This window comes from Ornithorhynchus anatinus, chromosome 3, assembly GCF_004115215.2.
Source record: "Ornithorhynchus anatinus isolate Pmale09 chromosome 3, mOrnAna1.pri.v4, whole genome shotgun sequence".
Lineage (NCBI taxonomy): Eukaryota > Metazoa > Chordata > Mammalia > Monotremata > Ornithorhynchidae > Ornithorhynchus > Ornithorhynchus anatinus.
The window spans coordinates 120,839,550-120,852,030 of record NC_041730.1 but is presented as its reverse complement, the minus strand read 5'-3'; the positions used below and the strand labels follow the sequence as shown (position 1 = coordinate 120,852,030).

Here is a 12,481-nt window from a genome sequence, read left to right as displayed (position 1 = left end):
TGAGATCTAATCTTATAAAGAAAAGCCAACACAACAACGAGAGCAGCGGCCCATGCACAAAATTTATTGTGTGCTACTATTTATAAAATATTTCAAAAGTCCAGAACATGCATAAAATTTCCACCTTAGAGAGGAGAATGTACAGGGCGTACTTTATGGCAAACAACAGGGAGATGGATTCCACTGCCCGGAGCGGTGAGTTGGATTCCAGGGGTCCAAGAGAAGTGGGGATCAGATGCAAAGGTAGATATCAAACTACAGCAGCAATCAATACAGGTCAATAGTTGTGAAAAATTAGCACATGGTTCCATGTATTTTAACCAAGCGGTCCTGAAACTATTAAAAAAAATCTCAACATGCAGTCTTGACTTTATGCTTTCACTAATGCTTCTATGCTGCATTTGCCTAAAAAAAAATGTTCCAGATCATTTTCCATTTCCTTTACAGAATAAAAATGATAAAGCCAGCAGCTAGTCATTCAGTGGCGCTTAGCTATTTAAGCAACTTGAATACCCACGATAAACTAAAAGTTCCCGTAACATCTAGGTAAACCTATTACGTATCGTACCTGTACATCATAGGTCTATATATTAAACATTTGCAAAAATGAAAACATGCATACACAAAATACATCAAGTTTTACAGACATGATTTGAATCAAAATTTACTTTAATAAAATGTACAAGCTTCTCTTAAAGTTCCTTAAATGAGTTCTGTGATTTTTTTTTTGTAGATTAAGATGTTTTCCTTTTTAAATTTCAGGGATATCTCAAAAAATCTGGGCAAAACGGTTTTAAATTAAATAGCTCTTTTGATCTTTGTTCAAGTAACAAACAGTTCTTTAAGAAATCTTCCATTAATCCATAACTAAAAAACAGAGAGATTATAATACAGAATTAGGAAACATTTAAAGACTATACCTGAGGTCAGCATTTTGCACAATTGCCAACTGGATATTTGGCATCTTCCCCAATACGTAAACTACAACTTTGTAACCTCAGAAATGTATTTTTAAGACCTTTCTAATCTGTCCTTTAAGGATATTTCATGAAACCAAAACCCATGAATAAATAGCTGGCTCTTGGGGTTATTTCAATGACTAGTGGCGGGGGCCGGGGGGGTGGGGGGGAATTCTCATTTGTAAACTCAAATGTGTGAACCATACAACATCAGCCTAGGCATGCTCCTGGGGAATCAGCTTGGTACTCCTGGCACTCCCACATCTCTCTTTGGCTCAGCCACCAGTGACGCCACCTCGTCAGCCTGCAGAGTATGTCCGGGGGTGTCCAGGTCTCCACCCGGGAAACGGGCTGGGTCTCAAAAGCACAATGGTTACTCCAGAGGGTCCGGTGACATTTTCTGTGGCACATTTAAACGGTTGGCATGATGGAGCCCTCTGGCTTCGCAGGTGTCCTGTCCATTCCTGGGCCTGAGACGTGAGTCCCTTGGACACCGCGGGGTCACTGAGCACTGCTGTTGCCTGTCCCATGGTTTTCAGTCGCATGTGTGGCGGTGTTCAGAGAATTAAAACCATCTTGCTGCACAGCATCCTTCCGGGGTGGCATTCTCTCATTGATCCTATCCAAACCTTTCGCTTCTTCAAAACTGCAGATTCTGTGTTGTGGAGAGAATCCTCGTATTGCTTAATAAAATGCAAATTTGATAAGTCAGTAATGAAAAAAACGTCGGAACATTTTCACATTCTAACGATAACTATTTTTGAGAAACAGAAATCAGCCCAGGGAGTGTTTACGGCTGCCCACGGTTAACACGGAAATCTCGACTTTTCCCCCACCCTGACTACTCAGGGAGAAATATCGTTTAAATTTAAAAATGGACCAAGTGGTTTAAAGATTTCAAATGGAAAATACGTGGTACGTGTTAGCGCAGCCTTAAAACCCCTCCAGAAACTCAGGCCCCTCCCCGGCCCAAATCCCCCAAGGCCCTTCACTTGGTGTAACACCTCCGGAGTGGGGCACGGCCTAACCCTACCCCTTTAAATAAATGGACAAACGAAAAGCATCAGCAAGCCAGATGCAGTGAGGACGTTAAACAACGATGTCTTCGAATGCTGCACGCATATCTGCACCCAGAATGAAGGTGGAAGAGGTGGCATAAATTCACCACGTCAGAAGATAATCAACCCTCACCATCCGTGGGTAACGAAAAAGGTGGGAAACGTTTTTTTCCTCCAGTTGAAGAATTTAAGACCGGAGTGTGTCTCATCATGTAAAGGGCTACGGACCTCCTTAACATACAATCCATTCTCTTAGAGTTGCTTAGAGGCCAAAATTGAAATAAAATAAAGTGCTCTGCCAATGACGATTTTCCATTGACCTAATTTAAAAGACTCAAAGACAAATCCAACGTGCACTGGACGGACTCCCATACTCCACGAGGGAATGGATGACTCTTTACATGCAAAACACTGGGGCTCAAGCTTTACATCTGGGTACAAAATACATGGTTGGGGCAGTGATCGGGGCAGTGATGCATTCAGCAGTGTTAAGTCTTCTCATAAAATTCAAGTTAAACACGTACTGATCAGCAAACAAAAGACCAAACCGCAATAAGAAAAAAACCCAACAGAGTGAGGATTACTACACTAGGTGTGTTATGAAAAGTGATTGTCTTCCTCTAGGAAAAACTCAAATTTAAGGCCATTCGACTTTGAAGTAAATTCCGAATCAAAGTAGACACATGCAGAACAAGAAGAGGATAACTGTGTGCAGGACTAGTTTAAACGTGAACATTACAAAAAGAAGACTGAAAACACTGCAAGGTACACCGCATCATGCTTTAGACAAATCAAATAAGGTAAATGCTAACGCACACGGTATTAAGAAAAGAAAAAAAGCATTTTCCGGACAAAGGTCCTCACGGAAAGAAATGGATGTTATGGGTAAAGACAATGAGTCAGCAAGTGTGATTCATCTGGTTATGCAAGCTGAAAGTAAGACACACCCACACAGGACATTTCTGATGCCCACCCGAACACCACAGATCTCTGCCCCTCGAAAGGACTCTCTGATCGTACCTTTTTCAGCCTCAATTGCCTCAACTGTGGCTGTACAGAAGTGAGCAGAGGCATGCAAAATGAATGAGAGAGATGAGAAGGGTCATATCGTACAGCAGAAAAGGCAATGATCAACTTAAAAATATTTATCACAATATCCCACACTAGACGATTAATACGCTTCTCCCGAGAAAAGACACTCCCACCGCTTACATGCATTAGTTACACACGGTATTTTGACACCACTGCTCAGGAGTTCATAAACAGGGAGATCTGTTTCTTTGAAGCAACTGAGCTCCCACCCCAGCTCCCTCCAGTGCTGAGTGCAGGTCTTAAATCCGATGTCAAGAGTCAAACCGTTTAAATGAAAATATCGGATTCCATTATGTTCTCAGATGGGAGTTTTGAGTAAATCGAATGCCAGGGTTTTATCGATAAACTTGATATTTCCTGCTTTATTCTATTTCATATCCAGCTGGCTCCCCCAATTCACGGGGTGAAATATCATTTCTTCCACTAGGCTGCCCCACCCTCTCAGCTCTAAAGGGCAGTGACGGTACCGGTTAGAGGAGACTACTGGCAAAAAGCACACTTGAAATTGGAACATTCAAGCCACTGTAAGCCTTGCTATGTAGAAATCGACCATGCAGCAACGTTCCGGGAGAAAACACGGAGGCTCCTGCTGTCTTTACAAAAGCAACACAGAAGTTTCAAACGTTTCTGCAACAGCCTGCTGCCGTTTTATCTGGTCGTGTCATTGTGATCCATGTTTTGTGAGCTCATTCCTGCCTCTTTTGCTGGCTACCTGCACCTTCAGAAGAGAAGAGAGGAGGGAGCAGGGCAAAGTTCCTGCACCACCCCTACAATTCTCCAGTGAAAATCTGGGCTGGGTATTTCACATATCTAATGATGTAGATGTATGGGACGCCATCTACACTCAAAAAAAAAGGTACACATCCACTGTCTAGCATTAAGCTTTAAAGAATTTTAGGGGACTTGAGCTGAGCAATTTACCTCAAGGCATTTTTTCTGGATCACTTGGGTGATAAAAATCCTTTCAAGGAGCTGCTCTAGCCGCAAGTTAGAGCAGTAGGCTATAGAAAGCCGACAACTTTGTAACACCGGGACTGTTGCACCATACCCACCTTCGGTGAAAATGCTTAGTACAAGAGTTTGTTCACAAATGCTTAAAATACAGCAGTTTCTGAGCATCTCTTTCACTAGGGCTACTTGTACAGAGGTGTGTAAAGTAGAAGTCTTGGGAGTGACAATTTGGTGATGGTAAAAACACTCTGTAGACGTAACGTTAAATCAAAAGTTATGGCAAAGTTATCGGGGCGTTACAGTGATTCTCAAACGGAGTGACTATCTTGGGAAAGAACACTGACTGTTGAACTGTAAAAGACGAAAAACAAATGAAGCTAGATGCCAAATCATGACTTTTAAACAGAGGGACACTTTATAGTTCTTACGGCTAAATTTACATTTGTTACAATTTTAAAATGAAGTGTGGCCCACTTAGAGGATACCCTTGAAGAGAGAAATCAGAAAGTGGTCCTCCAGAGATTCGGAAAACTCAAGCAATTAACTTCTAAAGGGCTTATTTTCCTAGTTGTCTTTGAGGAACAGAAGTGTTGCTATTAAAAAAAAAAACTACTCATAACTTGTCATATCATTATAGAAAAGCAAATATGATAATGATCAAAGTGCCATTTACTCTTGGAATTATGGATTATTTAATTATATCGATGGTAAAAAGAAATCTGTAAGTAAAACGTCAAACTCTTAAAAGGTGAAATTTTATATTTTCTTAATCGCTTTATATTTCCATACTGTATACATTCACCATTTCCTAAATCAAATTATATTTGTTGCAGTCTTGTACCAACCATAATAAAGCAAACTACTTTGAACTGAGACATACATGTAGATGTATGAAACGCCATGGTAAATAAGAAGTCAAAAAGAAGACAGCTTTTTCATGATTAAACATCCCATAAGACATTTTGTTGTTTCTCTTCTGATCACTTAACCTCTGCTCATTTTCACTTATCTATTCTTTCAAACCACAAATATACTCTGAGACAGTCCTACATCAAACTGTGGTCCTTAAAGTTCCCAATGGCTGGATAAGTGGAAGCACTGTGACATTACTGAGAAAGTTTTTGTCATGTCTTCAACAGAGGTTCTAGTGAAGACAGAGTCTGCACCGGAACGTGAAATCAAATAAATAATAGTACTACTTTGCTTTTTCTTGAATAAAAATCACCTGATTGGTTCAATTTGTACATTATGTAAAAACCTCTTTTAAATTCATTTCTACAAAGAGATGCTATCAATAATTTTCTGGATCCATGAATCAGTAAGGCAGTCAACTCTCTCATTTTATTTGGTCTTCAGCTTCTCTTTCTGGGGTTCTTAGGAGGAAGGATGCTAAATACAAATCAAGCTGAAGAAATATAGTCTACTATTATTTATTTTTGAATGTTCAGAGCCTTCTCCACTTATTATAATGCAACAAACTCATAAACCCCACAAAAACTTTGCTCTTCTTTCTACTGTTTACAGAACAGTGCTGTCCTAGAAAACAGGACTTTAATGAAAATTGATATTGCAACCTTGTAAAAATGATTCAGAATGCAAATACCAACTAAAATTAGAGATGTGTATGCTTTCAAAAACAACTCTGATGGACCCATCACACACATTACTGTTGTTGTAGACAAAACACATACAAAACTAGGACAGGTACAAGCTACGAGTACATATAACTGTGTTGTGGGGAAAAACAATTTATACATAAAAAGGAGCTTTTATATTTGTGGTCATTAAGGAAGTCTCAAAATGAAAATGAAATTGAATGGAAACATTTAACCAAAGTGTGAAAATAACTTATTTTTAAACAATCAATTACTAACTCAATGGATCTAATTCTGATTTTAAAAAATTTAAAAATCTTGTCTAATTTACAGAATGCTTCCAGAGTTATCGTTCCTAATGAAATATAAGCAATGTTTCCTGCAGGATCTCGCAACGGGGTTGGCTAACAGATGGCGGCAAGCCCATTTCCTTCCAGATCTATTTTTCTGCTGTCCAATCACTGAAATTCAATTCTGGACTTTGTCACTGGATACATCCTGTAAAATTCACCTCACTTCTCTGATACCTATTTAATCTGTGATGGGCTGTCTAAAAAGCTGATTCGGTATTTTCACCAACTCAGAAAATAATTAGTTTTTATAAGATATTCAATGAGCCAGATTACAGGAATGCTTTATATATAATTCTTTTTATTTTCATGCAAAAATATAGGCACACTTGATAAACACCCTTTCATTTTGACTTACAGGATTTAAATTCAACCCCTTTATTCTCCACTTACTTTATAACAACAACTGAACATCTACTCAGTTACACAATGTGCAGTAGCAAACGCAGCTGGCCTCGAAACGAGGTGCTGCGGGGTTGCTTCTACATGAAGAGACAAACAAAGGTCTGAAAGAGTAGTTTAATTAAACATACTTATACAGACATAACAGCTATACCTAGAGAAGGACAGACAGATTTTAAGAAAGCAGCTACATCTGCAGAGGAAGGAAACAGCATGTTACAGAGACAGTCCATTATACATAGAACGTTCGACAAACACCACAGAAAACAAATTTTGGTATCATTTACCCAGGGTACAAAACCTCGCACAAATCGATCTGCAAGTGAAGTGCATAGTAATGCTCTAGGGCCCAGCGTGGATCTCAGCACTAGAAGCATGGGAAGTTTTCCAACGAAAACAACAAGCACAGTCTAATACAGTTACATAAATTAAAAGCAAACAACAAAAGACTGGGAATCACATTTCCATTTCTGCATTCTGAGTGTCCCCCAAATGACTAGGCACTGGTCTTCATATTTCACAGCTCAGGCTCTAAAGCACAGTGCAAACTTTGAATAATCCAGATAAATAAATGTATAAATAAACCACGAAAGATCATCGATCACAAATGGCCCCGGGACGATGGCACGAGCTTAATCTAAATCCTCTGATAAAAGTCGGAGGGGCTGACGGTGATTTCTCGGTTCTAATACTGGCTTCTTAGTTTTATACCCTGGTCAGGTATCGGTCGGACACTGGCCGACTAAACACGCAACACCGGGTGCCTGCGTCAGCTGCTGAGACAGGAACTGAAAAGCAGAAGAAATTCCCTGCATGCATTATGTGTAGTGTTAGCAAAAGAGCGAGGTGTGCCCCAGTCCATCTGAGGCACAGCAAGTTGCATAACATCATTACCACTTTGCAGGGTCTGCCGTCCTCCAGCCAACACTCCACTTGGCAACATTCCCGTGGGAGTCAAACCCTTGAGTGTCAGCACGCTTTCACTCTCCTCCCTAGGGCAGAGAACGGACACCAAAACATTACATACTATTCATTTATTCAATAGTATTTATTGAGCACTTACTACATGCAGAGCACTGTACTAAGGGATTGGAATGTACAATCCGGCAACAGATAGAGACAATTCCTGCCCAATGACAGGTTCACCGTCTAAATGGGGGAAATAGCAAAGCAAAACAGAACAAAATGAAAACAAAATCATCAAGATAAATAGAATCAAGGAGAAATGCACCTCATTAACAAAATAAGTAGGGTAATAAATAATATATACAGATGAGCACAGTGTGGAGGGGAGGAGGTAAGAAGGGGAGGAGGGGGAGAAGAGGGAAAGGGGGGCTCAGTTTGGGAAGGCCTCCTGGAGGAGGTGAGCTCTCAGTAGTAGAACAGATTCGCTGTCCTCAGCCGCTTTCAAAGGGAAAGATTACTCTACACTATTACTTCTGACCTCCTCTCCTTAAATCAACATGCCAGGGCCCGTGGTGGTGGAGGCTCATCCACAGCTCTCACCCGATAGGGAGATGAGAATAATACCTGATTGTGGTGTTTTTTTTAAGCGCTAGCTTTGAGCAGGACACCACACTCAACGCTGGGAGATACAAGGTGATCGGGTCAGACGCAGTCTCTGTCCCACATGGGGCTCACAGTCCAAGCAGGAGCAGCAGTAATAGTTCTAATAGGATTTATTAAGTGCTGTACTGACCGCTGGGAGAAAATACACAGGTGGGAATTCAACACAGTCCCTGTCTCTCGGAGGGCTCACGGTCTAACAGGAAATCCCCATTTTGCAGATAAGGAACCTGAGGCCCAGAGAAGTGAAGTGACTTGCCCAAATCCCCACAGCGGGCAAGGGGCAGACCGGGGATTAGATCCCAAGTCCTCTGACTCTCAGGCCAGTGCTCTTTTCACTAGCCCACACTGCTTCCCTGGGATCAAAGCTTGCCTAGGATCCCAGAACTTGAGAAGTACTTCAAAGTAGTATGAAGCCTGAGGGGGTGGGGTGGGGGTGTACCTGCCATATTCTGGTTATTGATTGGGAGGGGAGAGGGATGAAGAGTTTGCTTTTCATGATTGTTCGTGATACTTTTGTGACTCTGAGGCATTGGGCCTTTAGTCGTGGCTCAAAATGACTCCCACCAAAATAAAAGCGCAGAAAAATCCTTATCGCCTCAAAAAAAAATTAATTCAGTGGAGGTCAGAGAATAAAACAAAATGGGAATAAATTAATATCCTTGCCCTTAAACCCCCACTAGGTTTTTTCTTCTAGATATTTTTCTTATTGCAATCAATGCGATCCAAATCCCATTAGCTGTAAACCTTTGAGCAAGCCTACCCATCTAAAGTGCACAGAAAAGGTTGTATCAAGGTGAGGGAAAAGAGAGAGGGTGGACAGAGGGAGGTGGATCTAGAATCTTACAGTGGACACCAGGGTTGCCTAATGCCAGGTCCAGTACGCTAGCATTCAGTGCCCAAAGCACAAGGATGAGAATGATGACCAGGCATAGTGATCTACCCCACGACACTGTAAGCTCCTCCACACGGCAGGGATCATGTCTAATAATTCTAGTGAACTCTCCCAACTGCTGATAACAGTTCTTTGCACAGAGAAGGGGCTCACTAAATCTACTGATTGAGCAAAAATCTCTCTATCGCCAACCTACTCACTGTACCTCAATCTTGTCCTTCTCGCTGCCGACCTCTCGCCCACATCTTGTCTCTGTCCCGGGGTGTACTCGCTCTTCATATCCGACAGACATTTGCTCTTCCTGCCTTCAAAGGCCTACTGAAAGTACATCTCCTCTAAGAGACCTTCTCTAAGCCCCCATTTCTGGTTTTCCCACGCCCTTCTGCGTCACCCTGATTTGCTCCCTTTAGTCACCCCTCAGCCCCCCATAACACTGCTGTACACATCCGTCATTTATTTATTTATATTACTGTCTGTCTCCCCCTGTAGACTCTGAGCTCATTGTGGGCAGGGACCATATGTACCAACTCTGTTGCATTTACTCACTTAGTACAGTGCTCTGCAAACAGTAAGTGCTCAATAAATACGATCGATTGACTCGGAATACATTAACCCACGTTTCACCCCAGGAAAGGACTCGAACGTCAGCAGTCACGCGAAGCCACCCACGCTGCCCTTCCCCAGTGATACCCGGCCTCCCATAAATGCCTGCCTCGGCACAGGGAGAGACTCAGTCATTAGCCATGCAAGTCCTCCTCATATTTTGAGAATGTTGAGGTCAACCCTTTGAACCACAGCTGTGACGAACCTGAAATCCTGCTGCTCCATTCATGCTTGTCCTTACATTTGTCTTTTGTATTTTTGTTTGCCTTTCTTTACATGTCTGTCACCAACTACCCCAACTTCCCCCAACATTCTTAGATCCTGAGCCCCTTGGGGGTAAGGGACCATGTCTACCCTTCATTTGTACATTTCATTCCCGGTGCTTAGCGAAGTGCTTTGGTCAAAGGAAGTGCTAAATAAATGCTATTATTCCTACTAATACAGACAGCGTAACTCCATCACAAACAGGATTGCACCAAATGGGACTTAAATGTCATTTTAAATACAGAAATACAAGGCTTCTCAGTAGCAAATTTAATTTATTGCATTCTGGGGTCAAGAGGAACCAAACCGGTTATCTGGCCCGAAAAAACAATTATTCCTAATCTTAAAGCATATAAAAAGCTAAAACTCACTTTGGTCATACTTCACATTTAGCCCCAAGTTTTTACTCCTGCCAATGGAGGAAGATCCAGGAAGAGCCAAAGTCAAGAAACTTTCAGTTCCTGCTTCTCAAGCTCTTCCTCTTTCTTTCTCTTCCCCCTCCCCCATGACTGGCAAACAACCTGAACAATGTTTGGGTCTCGGCTCCAGACCCAGCCCGGTATCTCTTGCAACTTCTGCCATCTTCGCCGGCCCCCGTGAGGCCTAGCTTACCCTAGGGTCTCGGGACCTTGTGCCACGTCCGTCACCTCTGTGGACATCCCTCCCCTACAACATATTGCCTCACCTTTGGGCCCTCTTGTGTCTCGGGACTTTCTTGGGTTCTTCATCCACCTGAAGGCGCCCTGGCTCCAATTTTCCTTTCAGCCCCTACCCTTTGAATGTCAGATGGAGCCCAGAAGCCTGCCTATCGTACCCTGTAAGATCACAGTTCCTCATCCGTTAGATTTTAAAGAACTGGAAAGCCATCATTATGTACCTTGCTTCTATTGTACTTTCCCCAAGCACTTAGTTTGGTACTCTGTTCTCAGGAGGCAGACGATAAATAAATATTGCTGTCACTCTGACCCAACAACCCCAGGCCAGAAGATCTTGTGCAGTCTCCCACCTGTCCTCAGAGTTGTGGCCCAGACCCATTTCTAAGCTATATGAGCAGCTATGGTTATCAGAGGCCACCTTACCACTTCTCAAAGATAAGCCCAAGATATTCAAGTTTAGTTAACACATATATTACGAGCGGAGCATCATACAGGTCTATATGCAACAGTGAAAATAAATCATTACCTGAGGACAGAAAAGACTCTTGCCATCTTGCCGATTGCACGGATTTTGTTTCGGATTATTTCTTTTCGCGCTGCCGCTGTACCTACTTTCAATGGAATAAAAATAAATCTCAAGCTCATGGTCATCCACAAAATTCTGTAATTCATAACTTTTCAACACGAATCTGTATCTGCACTAATTCCCCTAATATTTCCTTGACTACTGCAAACTGACTGTGATGCCATTCTGCAGAGACGCTATTTCTCTCTAGGTTCAACTCTGCCAGCACAATATCACTTGTTCAATAAAGTAACAGAAAATTTCATAAACCTGCCCACTCTCATGCTATTAAATGATCAACAGAAAAAGTGCCAATGTCAGCCATCTTGTCATGACAGAACCAGTTTAGTCTCAATGTGGTCTGCTAAGCACAAACTGGAATTAATGAAGGGATTTATAAGATGAAAACATCTGCCATGACTTCTGCTCTATGGCCAAAAGATCCTAAACACCACCAAACTATAAATTATGTATTCTGTCTCAGGAGAACAATGGTGTTCTACAATACTAGAGCTAGAGACCAGATTAATTTTCATCCTCCCTACATTAGTAAACTGAATGGGGTGGACAAGGATACTCTGCTAAGTGCTTAGTACACTGCTCTGATCAACTGTTTATTGATCTATCTGATATTTACAAGGTGACTTCTGTATGCACAACACTTGAGGACAGCATCTGGTTCAGAGGTGAGTTGTCCTTATTACTAATTGGTGGTACAGGATTAACAAATTCTCTGGCTGGGAGAGACTTCAGAGGTCACCTTGTCCACTCCTCTACCTCTGGGCAAAACCGTCCTTAACCCAGCCCTGGTAAAATGAACTCCCTCCTGCCTCAGCAACGTAATAATCAGAAGCTATTCTAATTCAAAAGCACAACTCCCAAATGCTTTGGCATTATGAAGTGAACTGTGGCCTCACTCTGACCTGTGACTGGGGAGATGGGAAAGAAAGGCTCAGGGGGCAAACCCGGCACAGGAGGTTGGCTAGTACAATTGTGACTAGTCTTCGTTTTCTAGACTAGAACTTTTCAATGAAAAATGTAAAAGCTTTCGAACCCAGATAATTCAAATTCAAGCTGAAAGCAGAGCTCTTTCAAAGAAATTTGGAAGAACTCTGATTCCCGAAATAGAAATGACCTGTTTTCATGTAAATTATTCAGTGTTTATAGAGAACTAAAGTATATTAGATCTATTACCAAAATAACCTATTTCACCTTCATTATTACTTTAATATTTAACGGAAACATAAATAATGAGGTTATTTACTAGCATTACTTGGTAAGTAATTACTAAAATTATCTTCTACAAATTTGCTTTAGAAATTTTAATTGACAAAGAAAAATAAGATAGTTTGGCGAAGGTGTACCTATTTTGAAAGAGTAACTTGGTAATTTTGCTAACTTTATATACACAGATTTGGAAAACGAAATTGTATACGAAAGACGTTTTCCACAAACACACAAAAAAACCTCACTGGACTAAAGCACAGGATTTCAACAGGTCAGAATCTCAGGCCAGTTTATAATC

The 12,481-nt window shown here is 41.5% G+C and overlaps 1 protein-coding gene across 5 annotated transcripts in view; it reads right to left on the bottom strand.

Annotated features, from left to right (window-relative positions):
- Positions 1–42: 42 nt before the first annotated feature.
- PPP3CB (protein phosphatase 3 catalytic subunit beta) overlaps positions 43–12,481 on the bottom strand; it is a 44,623-nt gene continuing 32,184 nt past the window's right edge. The window contains exons 11-14 of one of the 5 annotated variants that reach the window (XM_029059572.1): positions 10,918–11,002; positions 7,302–7,399; positions 3,038–3,067; positions 43–1,642 (exon numbers count right to left, since the gene is read on the bottom strand). In XM_029059572.1, the coding sequence (XP_028915405.1) occupies positions 1,461–1,642; positions 3,038–3,067; positions 7,302–7,399; positions 10,918–11,002 (395 nt within the window). In that variant the 3' untranslated portion in view covers positions 43–1,460. Of the gene's footprint in view, positions 1,643–3,037; positions 3,068–3,923; positions 7,196–7,301; positions 7,400–10,917; positions 11,003–12,481 lie in introns of those variants that run through there. The other 4 variants (XM_029059573.1, XM_029059574.1, XM_029059575.1 and 1 more) reach the window with 4 other exon arrangements.